This window comes from Ceratotherium simum, chromosome 12 (assembly GCF_057802395.1).
Source record: "Ceratotherium simum simum isolate JZ-2026a chromosome 12, ASM5780239v1, whole genome shotgun sequence".
Taxonomy (NCBI): Eukaryota; Metazoa; Chordata; class Mammalia; order Perissodactyla; family Rhinocerotidae; genus Ceratotherium; species Ceratotherium simum.
In genome coordinates this window covers 54,049,963-54,066,190 of record NC_141911.1, presented here as the reverse complement: position 1 = coordinate 54,066,190, position 16,228 = coordinate 54,049,963, and the positions used below count along the sequence as shown (strand labels likewise).

At 39.2% G+C, this 16,228-nt stretch overlaps 1 protein-coding gene across 2 annotated transcripts in view; it reads left to right on the top strand.

The window, feature by feature from the left end:
- Positions 1 to 6,625: 6,625 nt before the first annotated feature.
- HSPA4L (heat shock protein family A (Hsp70) member 4 like) overlaps positions 6,626 to 16,228 on the top strand; it is a 60,355-nt gene continuing 50,752 nt past the window's right edge. The window contains exon 1 of one of the 2 annotated variants that reach the window (XM_087437641.1): positions 6,626 to 6,695. Coding sequence is in view for 1 of the 2 variants with exons in the window: in XM_087437642.1 (XP_087293768.1) it covers positions 15,126 to 15,583 (458 nt within the window). In the remaining variant the exon portion in view is untranslated. Of the gene's footprint in view, positions 6,696 to 15,087; positions 15,584 to 16,228 lie in introns of those variants that run through there. The other variant, XM_087437642.1, reaches the window with a different exon arrangement.

The following is a 16,228-nucleotide window of genomic DNA, read 5'->3' as shown; positions in this document are numbered from 1 at the left end:
AATTACTAAATTGCTAGACCAAAAGCCTATTTATTCTTTGAAGCCTAGAAGATGTATAGTTAGGACAAAAGAAAGTAAAATGTTACTTAGTGTCCTGGACTGAGCTAAAACTGTATATTACATTAAACTGTGTTAATTAGAGATGTCTTATAGTAAGCAAAATCTTAATGGAGATTTCATAAGGAAATAACTTTTTTTAATGTTAACACAAACGTTGGAAAATGAATAGCTAAAGTATATTTAAAATGTGTACAATTTTTCATCTTAAATTACTAGTGCTGCATCTTCTTGGGTAGAGAATTTTCTTGGGTAGGATTTTTAATTTCTTTCCCTAAAACTGTATCCCCAAATAATACCTAAAATTCTATTCTCAGAGCTTCATTCTTTTAGTTCTTCTTTACTTCATTAAAATACATCCTGCATTGAAAAACGTAACCGTTTAGATTTGTAGTCATTTATACCTACTGAAACTACATTTCTTTTGGTGAATTTCACATTGTTTTCTCACAGCAGGTTTTGCTAGACAAAGGGGGAGGGGGAGAAAAAACATGTACTAAAACCAGAAGCCCCTGAAGAAATTTTTACTGTTTTATATTCCTACTCTGGATTGATGTTTTACAGTAATAGAACTTTGGTACACTTGAACTAAAACTTCTGAAATAATTCTCTTGTTCATATACAAACATTGTGCTTCATAAATCAGAAATGATACCTTTGTTCCTCTTTAGCTGATTGACCTAAATGTAAATTCAAAGGGGCTCCTTTTCTTCCATCATATCTTAAATGTTAATATTCTCCAGAGGCCAGTCCTAAGCTCTTTTTGTACTTTATATATGCTCCCCAGTTCATTTCTTCTATACCTTTGGTTTCAGTTACCATCTGTATGCCAGTGACACTCAGATTCCTCTCTAGCCTGGCCCAGATTCCTCTAAGAGTTTCCAGATGCAATTCTGACTGTCTCTTGTACCCCTTTTCTCTGTATATACCACAGATTTCTCTAACCTAGCATTTCTAAAACCTAACTCATTGTCTCAAATCAGACCTGCTTCTCTTTCCATAACCCCTGTCTTGATCAACAGTACATAACCAAGTCTACCCAGTCACCCACACTAGAAATCTGGGAGTCATCTTTGCTTTCCTTCTACCTCAGTTCATATAGCAAATAGATCACCTACTCTTGTAAATTCTGCTTTCTAAAAATTTCTTATAATTTTTTCTTTTCTTTCCATTTTGACTGCCATTGCCTTAATTCTGGACTCGTCACCAATGCAAGCTATTTTAATAACCTCAGTGAGAGTAAAGGCTAAACTGCTGTAACAAAGAGACTAAAAAGTACAGTGGTTTAAGTAAGATAGGCGTTTTTCTTAAGTAGTCTTTGGGAGGTGAGCAGTCAAAGATAGCAGGGTATGGCTCCATGAACTCCTTCAGAGACCCACCTTGCTTCAGTCTTTTTGCTCTAATCTTTTAGAGCAGGGGTTCTTAAACATTTTTGTGCCATGGACACCTTTGGCAATCTAGTAAAGCCTATGAACCCCTTGTAATAGTTTTTAAATGCATAAAATAAAATACCTAGGATTACAAAGGAAACTATTTGAAATATGGTTATTAAAATATTAAAAAATATAAATTTGTGATATAGTAGTATGTGCTGCTTTTTAATACATTTATAACGAGATCCAATAGTCTAATAATTACTATAATTTCATAGTATTGATTACCGTAAATGTTGTTTGAAATGATATATCCAACAATTATAATGTAGTATGAAAATATCTGATTTCTATTGGTGGGAAAAAATCACATACTGTTAATACTACTGTGACTTGTGCCTACATTTAAAATTGAAAGAAATGTTAAGTTTTAGTTAAAGGTTAGTTTAAGACAACCCCCCCTTAATTCTATCTGTGGATCCTTTGGGGATCTTGGGACCCCAGGTAAAGAACCCCTGTCCTAGAGCATTGTACTCATCTGCATAGTCAAAGCTGGATGTCTGGCTAATCTGTCTCCCCACTTACAGGAAAAGGGAAAGATAAATCAGGGCAAGTGGAAGGGATTTTAACTAGGTTAAGTGGAAGTTGCACATGTCACATATACACATTGATGAGACTTTAGTCACATGGCCATACTTAGCTATAAAAAAGGTAGATAATATAGTCTGTAGTTGAGCATCCATGTGTATAAGGCAAAAGAATAGATTTTGAAGGACAGCTAGGTGTCTGCCACAGTCTCCTAAGTGACTCTTGTGTATCCAGTCTCACCTTGCTGTAATCCATTCTTAACCCTGCCACCAAAGTATTTTTTAAACTCCAATCTGATCATGTCAGTTTCCATCTATTTCAGTGCCTGTAAATATCTTATAGCAGTACTTCCTGACTTGTAGGTCATCTGGATTGGGGGATATTAGGGGACACTTTTTGCAAGTAATCTAGGAGTCCATATGCCCACTAAAATGGAAAATTGAATTTTAAAATTTTATTCATATATATATATGGCATTTTCATTCATATATATACAAGTTTTGGAGATTAGCAAAATACAGGTATATGTTGAAGTGTTCTTGAACTCATAGGAGTATGTGGGCATTATTATTTCAATAAATGCTAAAAAAAGTAGTTACTTTGGGAGGCATAATTTTTTTACATTGAAGAAAGGCCCTCATTCTTGAAAAGGTAAACTGCTGGCCTACAGGATAAAGACTTCTTATTCTTAGAATGCCATACAATATCCTTCATGATCTAGCTCTAGACTTCAGCTATACATATCTGTCCTTCTAGGCATTGCAGGCATACCAGTAACTTCTGATTCCCAAAATACAGTATGCTTTTTGATGCCTCGGTGCCATTGCACCTTATTTTTTAGTGTCATTTTTTTTTTGTACCTTCTTCTCCCTCTGCCCATTAGTTCTTTCCTTTTCATTATCTACCTCCAAAGCTACTCATTTTTTAAAGCATAATTCTAAAATTATCTCCTCTGAGAACTTTCTGCTTCAAAGGAGCCCTCCCTCCAGATAGTTGTCCCACTTCTAGCCCTTCAAACACAGAAGCTTTTAGACTTCAGTGCAAATCTTGACTACAGCATTTATTATAGGTGAAGTTCCTACTTATTTCAGCAACTGTGTATTGCGCACCCCCTAGATCAAGGTCTTGACTAGTTGTGAAGCATACAAAAACAAATACATTCCATACCCTCATAATCTAGAGTATATAATCTCGTAAAATGGATAAATAAGTGGTAGAGGACAGAATGTGAAAAATATAAGAAAGGTACAAAGTGCTAGCAAAGGAAGGAAGCCAAGTCAACTTGAGACAGTCTTGGGAGGCTTCATGATAACTTACAGTGTCTTAAACAGCTCTGAAGATTTTAAGCATGTAAAATTGGAGCTATATCCCAGAGAAAAATAGTAGCACAAAAACTTGGTGGAGAAACTCGTCATATTTGAGCAACAGTTAAGTGGTCAAACTGGCTGAGATGTAGAAAAGTGATAGGAAAGAGGGTTGGAAAAGTAAATTGAAGGTCAAACTGTGACAGGCTTTGAATGCCAGAGTGAAGAGTTTAGTCAGTGGAGAAACACTGCTGAATTTTTGGTTAGGTAAATAACAAAGTCAAAGAAATGCTTTAGGAAGATAGCTTGGCACTGTAATGGGGGAAAGACTACATAGACCAGATAGCAAATTATAGCAATACGTTGAAGTAGAGATTCTGGATATCAAATATTTATTGCAAATATTTAGCAATATTGCAGATTGAACTTAACACAGATACCCTCCCCAACAAACATGAACATGCTGGATAAAATACAGTAGTCCCTCTTTATCCCCGGGGGATACGTTCCAGGACTCCCAGTAGATGCCTGAAACCATGGATAGTACCAAACTTTATATATAGTATGTTTTTTCCTAAACATACATACCTGTGATAAAATTTAATTCATAAATTAGGCACAATAAGAGATTAACAACAATAACTAATAATAAAATAGAACAATTATAACAATATACTGTAGTAAAAGTTATGTGAATGTGATCTCTATCAAAATGTCTTATTGGACTGTACTCACCCTTGTGATGGTGTGAGATAATTCAATGCCTACATGATGAGATGAAGTGAGCTGAATCACGTAGACATTGTGATGTAGCATATTTCTGGACCATGGTTGACCATGGGTAACTGAAACCATGGAAAGCAAAACCATGGATAGGGGCAGACTACTGTATATCCAAAAGAGTTTTTTTAATAAAAAGGGAAATACCCGATGTCAGAAACAAAGAAGATACTAAAGGCCAGTGGTGTAGCTGGGAGCTAACACTGTAGCATCTCACAGGATTCAGAAACACATACAGACCCTAAGGGGTGGTTTTGACACCCACATGTAGATAGGAGTTCTGAACTTGGGCCCTGGTAAAGTAAGGGGACTGAGAATGAACACACTGTGCCTACCAACCACACAAACTATCCAATAAAGCTGAAAGTCTTTAAGTCTTTTTAAGAAGTCTCTTTAAGAAGAGAGACTAAGAAAATAGGCCAAACCATAGTAGACAAGATTGCCAACCACCTCAAAGCAGTGAGTAGGAAAAAAAAAGTTATCTGTGAGAAATCAAAACACCCAGACTTAGGGGCCGGCCCGGTGGTGCAGGCGGTTAAGTGTGCGCCCTCCACTGCAGCGGCCCAGGGTTAGCCGGTTCGGATCCCGGGCGCGCACCGATGCACTGCTTGTCGAGCCATGCTGTGGCGGCATCCCACATAAAGTACAGGAAGATGGGCATGGATGTTAGCTCAGGGCCAAGCTTCCTCAGAAAAAAGAGGAGGATTGGCATCAGATGTTAGCTCAGGGCTGATCTTCCTCACAAAAACAAACAAAAAAAAAACACCCAGGCTTGTGTCACAGCAAAGTAGAGAACACACACACATAAACAGTATCTGTGTGGTACAGGAACTCTAAACAGAAAAATTAAAACTGATCTAAGACCAGTGAGACTTCCTCAGGGCTCTGACAGAAATATAAAATCTCTTTGAGACACTTCTGTGACCCAGGGTATACAAAAATTTCACAGAAAAAGTAGGCTTACTGAAGATAAATTCATGGTAAAAACGTAAATCACATGAGGAAACAAGCACTGTCTGGCAGAGTTGGTAGATACAACAATCATAATGAGCACTCCAAGAACTAAAACTGTGATAAAATACTCTAAAAGAGACTATAAAATTAGAATGTTTAAAATGGTTAAGCTAAAAGATTTTTTAGAGGAAGAGAAATCATGAAAATAGTACAGTATGAAAGGACAAGTTTGAAAAAGAACATCTAAAAATGGTAGAGTGCTTGAAATTAAAAACAGATGACGAAAACAGCCTAAGAGTCATTGAGGTTAGAATAAAGAGACCCTACACATTCTAATAGGAGAGCCAGAAGAAACTGAAAAGAAGGAATGAGAGGCAATAATCGAAGTGATAATGTCTAAGACTTCTCCAAAACCTAAAAAAATCTATTCATCCTCAGGTTAACAATAAACTCTGAATAAGTTTTTAAAAATCCACACTTAAGACACATCATAATGAAACAGCAAAATATCAAAGAAAAAAGAGAAACTCACAACTTACAAAGGAACAATATTTAGACTCTTCAATAATAATGGAGGCCAAAAGATAAGGGAAAGTAATTGTCAATCAAGAATTCTCTGCTTAGCTAAATTATTATTCAAAAGTTAGGGTAAGGAAAGATTTTCAGACAAAAACAAAAAACCAACAGTTCACCATTCAGAGACCTTTACTGAAAGAAAAATGAACCCAGAAGGAAGGAGTGGGATGCAGGAAGCAACAAAGTAAACATTGGTAAACCTAAATAAGCACTGTCTGTAAAAGACTTTGGTGAGAGAAGTGACTTAATTTGGTGAATTTAGGAAAAATTTAGCCTTTTTATCACTTCTCTTGGGAGCCTACGTACGTTCTGGTCTCTTCTTCCTTGAATTTTTACAGGGGCAGGCCCCAGTGTGGAACGAGGTATATTACTATACCTAGGTAGGTAAGTCTGCTTGATTGTGGGGTACAATAATTACAAGCCCATAGACACATACATTTCTCTAATATCAATGTTATCAGTAATAAAGCTGATATTTTTATCTCCATTGTCTACTCTTCTATCTCAATTGTTTGAAAATTCAGGTAGAGATTCAGCTAAATGGTATTCAGCAGGAAATTTATGGCTGTAAATATATGTATTAGAAAACAAGAAAGACTGAAAATGAACTAGGTGTTAAACTAGTTCAGGAGATTAGAAAACAGGAGATTAAGGAAAAAAAAGTAAACACTAAAATATAGAAGGAAATAATAAAGAGCAGATGAAATAGAAAACAGACATAGTAAAGAAGGCAAGAAAATCAAAAGCTGAGTCTTTCTACAAACCATTAGTGATAGGAACCAGAAAAAACGATTCAAATAAACAATATTAAGAATGAAAGGAGAGAGGAGTCAAGACGGCGGCGTAAGCAGACTCGGAACTCACCTCCTCCCGTGGACACAGCCAATTTACAACTACTCGTGGAAAAATTACCCCTGAGACAGAACTGAAAACTGGATAAGAGGAACTCCTGCAACAATGGACAATCCTAACTGAGGTGGAAGAGGCAGAGACTCCCTTCTGGAGAGGAAAAACGCCGCCTTCACAAGCCGCCAGCTTCACGGCCGCCGGGAGCAGCTCACAGGTACGCAGCCCTCCCTGGAGGCGCGGGGTCCTGAGCCGGGGGGCTCCCCCGCTGTGGGCATATTGTGGACCCAGCACAATCGACACCAGCGGCATAATATCTGACTGTGCCTGCTACTAAAACACTGGGGAGCACCCCCAGAAAATCCGGTTCACAAAGAAACTAAGACTGGCTCTTAAAGGGCCCGCACGCAAACTCACCCGTTTCAGGAAGCACCCTAAAATCACCAGAAAGAAAGGTGTACAGTGCTTTGGTGACAAGAGACTCACCTAATAGGCCCTGAGTGCATCTCGGTGAGGGGTGAGACCTCTCCAGGGACTGGGACATTGGCGGCGGCCATTGTTGTGGCCTGGTGTGGGCGTGCTGACACAGACGCCATTGGAGTTCTCCCTGAGGCCTGCTAGCCCAGGGTCTGCCCCACCCGCTAGAGCACCGATTTAATCCAGCTCAGCCAGGGCAGGCAGCCCACCCTAGAGACTGGCCCCACCCAACAACAAGCCCTCAGGCAACTTGTGGGCCTGCATAGATTGGTGACTGGATTCTCTGCAGCCTGGCAACTGAGCCAACTTGAGCAGGGCAGGGTGGGCACAAGGAGCGGGTGGAGAGTGTGGTGTGGTGGCAGAGTGTGTGGGGCTCCCGCCGTGGAGAGACTGGGTCCGCTTGGGGAGGTCAGGGCACTCACACGGGGCAGGACTGTGTTGACTGTGTGTGTGGACCTGTGGGCGGCAGGGCTTCTCAGCCGCAGAAGACTTGTACTTCTCAAAGACCCACATAGGAGGTTTGCTCCACCTTCCAAAACCTGAAACAATTGGGTGCTCCTGTGCCTGAGGCCAGCCCCACCCAGCTGCAATTCTCAGAGAGCTGACAAGAGACCTAATAGGCTAGAGGCTTACAGCAATTGTAAGGCCCTGAGCCTAACAACCTGCCACAGTGGGGGCCTACTCACTTAAAAGAAATACTGCAACACAAATGTGGTATTAGAACTTGCAGCCAACTGTGCTGGGGATCACCACACCTGATAAAGAGACTGAAGGGCCCACAACAACTACAAGCAGCTGAGCATTACAACAGCTGGCCAGGAGCATAACTCAGCCTCCCTGGGCACCTACAGGGAGAGCAAACAGGCCACAACAGAAGGATACACATAGCCCACATAGGGGTCACCCCTGGAACTTTGAGAAGTGAGGGAAGCACACTGGAAGCCTCCTAAGCCATCAGTTACATAAAGTCACCTATCCAAGAGCAGGAGACATAGCTGACCTACCCAATACATAGACACAAGCACAGGGAAAGAGGCAAAATGAAGAGGCAAAAGAATACATTACAAGTAAGGGAACAGGACAAAACCCCAGAAAAGGAACTAAGTGAAACAGAAATGAGCAACCTACCCGACAGAGAGTTCAAACCAAGAGTGTTAAGGATGCTCACTGATCTGGGGAGAAGAATAGATGAACTCAGTGAGAATGTCAACAAAGAAATGGAAGACATAAAAAAGAACCAATCAGAAATGAAGAATACAATACTGGAAATGAAAAATTCATTAGAGGGACTCAAAAGCAGAGTAGAGGATACAGAAGAACGAATATGTGAGCTGGACGAAAGACTAGAAGAAATTACCCGAGGTGAACAGGTAAAAGAGAAAAGAATTAAAAAGACTGAGGACAGTCTAAGGGACCTCTGGGACAACATCAAGCGCACTAACATCCGTGTTATAGGTGTCCCGGAAGGAGAAGAGCGAGACAAGGGGTCAGAGAATCTATTTCAAGAAATAATAGATGAAAACTTCCCTAACCTAAGGAAGGAAACAGACATCCAGGTACAGGAAGCACAGAGAGCCCCAAACAAGATAAACCCAAAGAGGCCCACACCAAGACACATCATAATCAAAATGTCCAGAATTAAAGATAAAGAGAGAATCCTAAAAGCCGCAAGAGAATGTCAAGTTACTTACAAAGGAAACCCCATAAGGCTATCAGCTGACTTCGCTGCAGAAACCTTACAGGCTAGAAGAGAATGGCACGATATAATTAAAGTGCTAAAAGGAAAAAACTTACAGCCAAGAATACTCTACCCAGCAAGGTTATCATTCAAAATGGAAGGAGAGATCAAAATTTTCCCAGATAAGCAAAAATTAAAGGAGTTTGTCACCAAGAAACCAGTGCTACAAGAAATGTTAAAGGGACTGATTTAAGGGGAAAAGAAAAGACCACAAATAGGAAAAATTATCTATTTCCATGATTAGAACGTAATGGATACAAATGCACAACAAAGAGGTTAGATATGATATCAAAAACATGAGCGAGGAGGGGAGTTAAAGAGTACAGCTTTCAGACAGAGGTCAAACTAAAGTGACCATCAATTCTGTATAGAAGAAGAAAGGAACAGAGAAGGACTACTAAAACACTGAGAAAAAAAAAAAAAGTTAAAAAATGGCAGTAAGTACATACTTATCAATAGCTACTTTAAACGTCAATGGACTAAATGCTCCAATTAAAAGGCATAGGGTGGCTGACTGGATAAAAAAACAAGACCCATATATATGCTGCATACAAGAGACACACTTCAGACCTAAAGACACTCACAAACTGAAAGTGAAGGGATGGAAAAAGATACTCCACGCAAATGGCAATGAAAAGAAAGCTGGGGTAGCAGTACTCATATCAGACAAAATAGACTTTAAAACAAAAACTGTAAAACGAGACAAAGAAGGGCATTACATAATGATCAAGGGAACAATCCAACAAGAGGATATAACACTTGTAAATATCTACGCACCCAATGTAGGTGCACCTAAATATATAAAGCAATTATTAACAGACATAAAAACAGAAATAGACAGTAACACAATAATAGTAGGGGACTTTAACACTCCACTTACACCAACGGATAGATCATCCAAACAGAAGATCAATAAGGAAACATTGGCCTTAAACGACACACTACAACAGATGGACCTAGTAGATATATACAGAGCATTCCATCCAAAAACCAAAGAATACACGTTCTTTTCAAAGGCACATGGAACATTCTCCAGGATTGATCACATATTAGGCCACAAAACAAGTCTCCATAAATTTAAGAAGATTGAAATAATACCAAGCATCTTTTCTGACCACAACGGTATAAAACTAGAAATCAACTATAGGAAGAAAATCAGAAAAGCCACAAATATGTGGAGATTAAACAAAATGCTACTGAACAACGACTGGGTTAACGAAGAAATCAAAGAAGAAATCAAAAAATACCTGGAGACAAATGAAAATGAAAATACGACATGCCAGAATTTATGGGATACAGCAAAAGCAGTTCTAAGAGGGAAGTTTATAGCGATACAGGCCTATCTCAACAAACAATAAAAATCTCAAATAAACAATCTAACAATGCACCTGAAGGAAATGGAAAAAGAAGAACAAACAAAGCCCAAAATCAGTAGAAGAAGGGAAATCATAAAAATCAGAGCAGAAATAAATGAAATAGAGACCAAAAAAACAATAGAAAAAATTAATAAAACCAAGAGCTGGTTCTTTGAAAAGATCAACAAAATTGACAAACCTTTAGCTAGACTCACCAAGAAAAAAGAGAGAAGGCACAAATAAGTAAAATCAGAAATGAAAGAGGAGAGGTTACAACAGACACCTCAGAAATACAAAAGATTATAAGAGAATACTATGAAAAGCTATATGCCAACCAATTCGACAATCTGGAAGAAATGGATAAATTCTTAGAATCATACAACCTTCCAAAACTGGATCAAGAAGAAGTAGAGAATTTGAATAGACCAATCACCAGTAAGGAGATCGAAACAGTAATCACAAACCTCCCCAAAAATAAAAGTCCAGGACCAGACGGCTTCCCTGGTGAATTCTACCAAACATTCAAAGAAGACTTAATAGGGCCGGCCCTGTGGCTTAGCGGTTAAGTGTGTGCGCTCTGATGCGGGCTGCCCGGGTTCGGATCCCGGGTGCGCACAGACGCGCTGCTTCTCCGGCCATGCTGAGGCCGTGTCCCACATACGGCAACTAGAAGGATGTGCAGCTGTGACACACAACTATCTACTGGGGCTTTGGGGGAAAAATAAATAAATAAAAAATTTTAAAAAAAAAANAAAAAAAAAAAAAAANAAAAAAGAAGACTTAATACCTATCCTCCTCAATCTCTTCCAAAAAATTGAGGAGGGGAAGCTCCTAACTCATTCTCTGAAGCTGACATTACCCTGATACCAAAACCAGACAAGGACAACACAAAAAAGAAAATTACAGGCCAATATCACTGATGAACATTGATGCAAAAATCCTCAATAAAATACTAGCAAATCGCATACAACAATACGTTAAAAAGATTATACACCATGATCAAGTGGGATTTATTCCAGGGATGCAGGGATGGTTTAACATTCGCAAATCAATCAACGTAATACACCACATTAATAAAATGAAGAATAAAAATCACATGATCATCTCAATAGATGCAGAGAAAGCATTTGACAAGATACAGCATCCATTTATGATAAAAACTCTGAATAAAATGGGGATAGAAGGAAAGTACCTCAACATAATAAAGACCATATATGAGAAACCCACAGCTAATATCATCCTCAATGGTGAAAAACTGAAAGCCATCCCTCTAAGAACAGGAACCAGACAAGGATGCCCACTCTCCCCACTCCTATTTAACATAGTACTGGAAGTCCTAGCCAGAGCAATCAGGCAAGAGAAAGAAATAAAAGGGATCCAAATTGGAAAGGAAGAAGTGAAACTGTCACTATTTGCAGATGACATGATTTTATATATAGAAAACCCCAAAGAATCCACCAGAAAACTTTTAGAAGTAATAAACGAGTATGGTAAAGTTGTAGGATACAAAATCAACATACAAAAATCAGTTGCATTTCTGTACACTAACAACGAAGTAGCAGAAAGAGAAATTAAGAATACCATCCCATTTACAATTGCAACAAAAAGAATAAAATACCTAGGAATAAACTTAACCAAAGAGGTGAAAGATCTGTACACGAAAACTATAAAACATTTCTGAAAGAAATTGAAGAAGACACAAAGAAATGGAAAGATATTCCGTGCACTTGGATTGGAAGAATTAACATAGTTAAGATGTCCATACTTCCTAAAGCCATCTATAGATTCAATGCAATCCCTATCAAAGTTCCAACAACATTTTTCACAGAAATAGAACAAAGAATCCTAAAATTTATATGGAACAACAAAAGACCTCGAATAGCTAAAGGAATCCTAAGAAAAAAGAACAAAGCTGGAGGTATCACACTCCCTGATTTCAAAATATACTACAAAGCTGTAGTAACCAAAACAGCATGGTACTGGCACAAAAACAGACACACAGATCAATGGAATAGAATAGAAAGCCCAGAAATAAACCCACACATCTATGGACAGCTAATCTTTGACAAAGGAGCCAAGCAAATACAATGGGGAAAAGAAAGTCTCTTCAACAAATGGTGTTGGGAAAACTGGATAGCCATATGCAAAAAAATGAAAGTAGACCCTTACCTTACACCATATACAAAAATTAACTCCAAATGGATTAAAGACTTGAATGTAAGACCTGAGACTGTGAAACTTCTAGAAGAAAACATAGGCAGTACGCTCTTCGACATCAGTCTTAGCAACATCTTCTCAAACACCACGTCTGACCGGGCAAGAGAAACAATAGAAAAAATAAATGGGACTACATCAAACTAAAAAGCTTCTGCACAGCAAAGGAAACCATCAACAAAACGAAAAGACAACCTAACAATTGGGAGAAGATATTTGCAAACCATACTTCTGATAAGAGCTTAATCTCCAAAATATATAAAGAACTCATGCATCTTACCAACAAAAAAACTACCAACCCAATTAAAAAATGGGCAAAAGACCTGAACAGACATTTCTCCAAAGAAGATATACAGATGGCCAACAGACACATGAAAAGATTTTCAAAATCATTAACTATCAGGGAAATGCAAATCAAAACTACAATGAGCTATCACCTGACGCCCGTCAGAATGGCTATAATTAACAAGACAGGAAACAACATGTGTTGGAGAGCATGTGGAGAGAAGGGAACTCTCATACACTGCTGGTGGGAGTGCAAACTGGTCCAGCCACTATGGAAAACAGTATGGAGATTCCTCAAAACATCAAGGATAGAACTACCATATGATCCAGCCATCCCACTGCTGGGTATTTACCCAAAGAACTTGAAAACACCAATTTGTAAAGGTACATGCACCCATGTGTTCATTGCAGCATTATTCACAATAGCCAAGACTTGGAAGCAACCTAAGTGCCCATCAAGGGACGAATGGATAAAGAAGCTGTGGTATATGTACACAATGGAATACTACTCAGCCATAAGAAACGATGAAATCCAGCCATTTGTGACATCATGGATGGACATTGAGGGTATAATGCAAAGTGAAATAAGTCAGAGGGAGAAGGTCAAATACCGTATGATTTCCTTCATTAAGTAGTAGATAATAACAACAATAAACAAACACATAGGGACAGAGATTGGATTGGTGGTTACCAGAGGGGAAGGGAGGAGGGAGGAGGGTGAAAGGGATAATTTGGTACATGTGTGTGGTGATGGGTTGTAATTAGTATTTTGGTGGTGAACATGATGTAATCTATGCAGAAATAGAAGTACAATGATGTACACCTGAAATTTTTACAATGTTATAAACCAATGTTACTGCAATAAACAAAAAATTTAAAAAAAAAATAAAAATAAAAATAAAGTGATAGAGGCAGAAAAAAAAAAAGAATGAAAAAATGAACATATAGCTACAGAAGAGATTTTTAAAAATCATAAATGAATAATCAACTTTATGCCAACAAACGTGAAAACATGAAATGGTAAATTTTCAATAAAAATATAATCAATGTTGATTGAAATAATAGAAAACATAGACTATACCCACTAAAGATACTTAACCACTGGTCATGAATCTACTCACAAGCTCCAGGCAAAGATGGTTTACAGGCTTGTCTTATCAAAACTTTGCCAGAGAAAAGAAAAAAGAGAGGAAACCTCTTCAACTTCTTTTATGAGGCTTAAATCTTGATAGCAACAAGACAAGTAAAGAAAAGAAAATTAAATCTTACTTAAAACTATAGATGCAAACATTCTAAACAAAATAATCACGAGCCAAATCCAATGTATCTAAAAACAATCAGAACCATCATGGCCTAGCTGGTTTATCCTAGGAATGCAAGGATATTAGAAAATCTATTAATATTATTCACCACATTAACAGATTAAGGGAGAAAAAAGATTATTTCAATAGATGATGAATAACATTTGTTAAGTTTCAGTATCCACTTATGAGAAAAACTCTTAGCAAACTAGGAAAATAGGATAATTTTAACTTTCTTACATCATAAACACAGAATTATTTTCTTTGATGTTAGGCACAAGACAAGGATGCTCACTACTACTTGTATTCAACATTGTACTGGAGAGCTTAGGTGACATAATTAAGAAAAAACAAGAAGTAGAAGGATTAAAAATGAAAAAAATTTGTTATTTCCCAGGCCATGTGGTTCTATACACAGAAAATCCAAGAAACTCTGCAAATACTAGAATTTTTATGAGAGTATAGCAGGATTGTTGGATATATGGATCAATATAGATAAATCAATATAATTCCTATATCCTAACAGCAGCTAGGCACAACTACCATTTATTGGCCTTTTTGGTCCCAGGCACTGTTGCTATGCTTACAGTATTTAATCATAAAAACAGCCTAATAGGTATATTTGTCTTCATTTTAACAAATTTTGAACCTGGGACTTGGAGAGTTAAGTAACTTGCCAAAGGGCCTACTGCTAGTCAGTTAGGCAAGCCTGGGACTACAACTCAAGTCTGTGTGACCCGAAAGCCTGTCATGCTTTTAGCCACTAGGTACTGTTATTTCCTCCCAGTAATTGTAAAGAATGTGATAACAATCCCTTGCTCCTAACCTCAATTTTTTCTTTTTACTTTGATATTTTGTTTTTTTAATAGAAAAATCATTCTCACACCCTCAAGTTTTACAGACAGCATGGATAAATAAATGGTCGTAGGAGAGTTTCAGGATATTCTGGAATAAATCTAGATGGTGGTAGGCGTAAAAGGATGATGGCTGAAGAGTCAACTGAGGAGAAAATGGAGGAGCCATGAGCTGCGCAGCTTGCTCTGGGGGCCCAGGATTCTGTTGGGGGGTGCGGGACCCAATCCCTGCGCGGCTCACGCAACGCCTGCTGGGAGGCCCCTCCTCCGAGTCCTGCCACATTGGAGAGAACGGCGTCGACGGGGAGCCACCACTCTTCCCATGTGCTTGTGAAATGGAAGAGAGGTGCGATTCTTCAATGTAGAAAGACTAAAGTGAAAACAATACTGTACAATCCAGTTTCCTCAGTATTGCCTTTGAAAATGGATTTCATATTCCTTATAGCAACAGCAGCAGGAGCTATAACCATTCTTGCTGCTACTGCTGTTGCAGCACTGATGGTAGTAAAAAGTCTAAGTGCTTTTAAGGACTGGACAACTAAGGATGCTGCTGCTAAAAAAGTTGGTAAAAAAGTCTCTTTCAAGATAGAAACAAATAAACAGGAAGCAAACGAAGAATTGGGTGAGGAGGAAGAGGAAACACACAAAGAATTGGGTGAGAAGGAACAAGAAACACACGAGGAACTGGGCGAGAAGGAACAGGAAACACAGGAGGAGTTGAGCAAGAAGGAAGAGGAAACATACGAAGAGTTGGGCGAGAAGGAACAGGAAACACACGAGGAATTGAGCAAGAAGGAAGAGGAAACATACGAAGAATTGGGCGAGAAGGAACAGGAAACTCGTGAAGAACTGAACGGGAAGGAACCGGACAGCCAAACTTCGTAAGTGTAAACTATAACTTGGTTCAGTTTCAGACAGACAGACGACAGAGGCTGATCAAATGAAGCAGGCAGAAGGCTGGACCACAGTGGGCACCTTTTTGCGGACGGAAGGGCGGAGGCTGGAGGCGATGCCCAGGCTTGCCTGGTATCACAGTGACTCACACACATATGTAAGGTCACTTTCCGGTAAAACTGGTTTTCGGAGGGAAGGGTTGGTGGAGGAGACTGCATGTGTGAACGTGTGAATGGTGTGAAGGAAGCTACATGAAGGGGAAGTTGTCAGTGTGCTCTTGTTTCTTGACAAAAGTTTGGTTTTTGGTATTTTAAGCCCTGATAAGAGGAAAAAAATCACTAAAATTTGTTGAGTCGTTTTCACACAAGACATTGTAGCTTATAAAGCGAAAAGGACTCCTTCCCCTGGGATCAGCGTTGCCCACTGGGGCGAGGCGAGGCCGCAGCCGCGCCGCACAATGGGCGCCACCTCACAGAGCCGGGCGCGGTGGGCGTGAGGGCGGCAGGACCCCGCGGGCAGACGGCGAGCGTGTCGGCCGGCGGCACATGGGCCCCTCGGGGCGGCGAGGCCGACGGGTGGGTGCGCGGGCTGCGGGCGGCCCCTGGAAGCGAAAAGGCGCGGCTGCGGCGGCA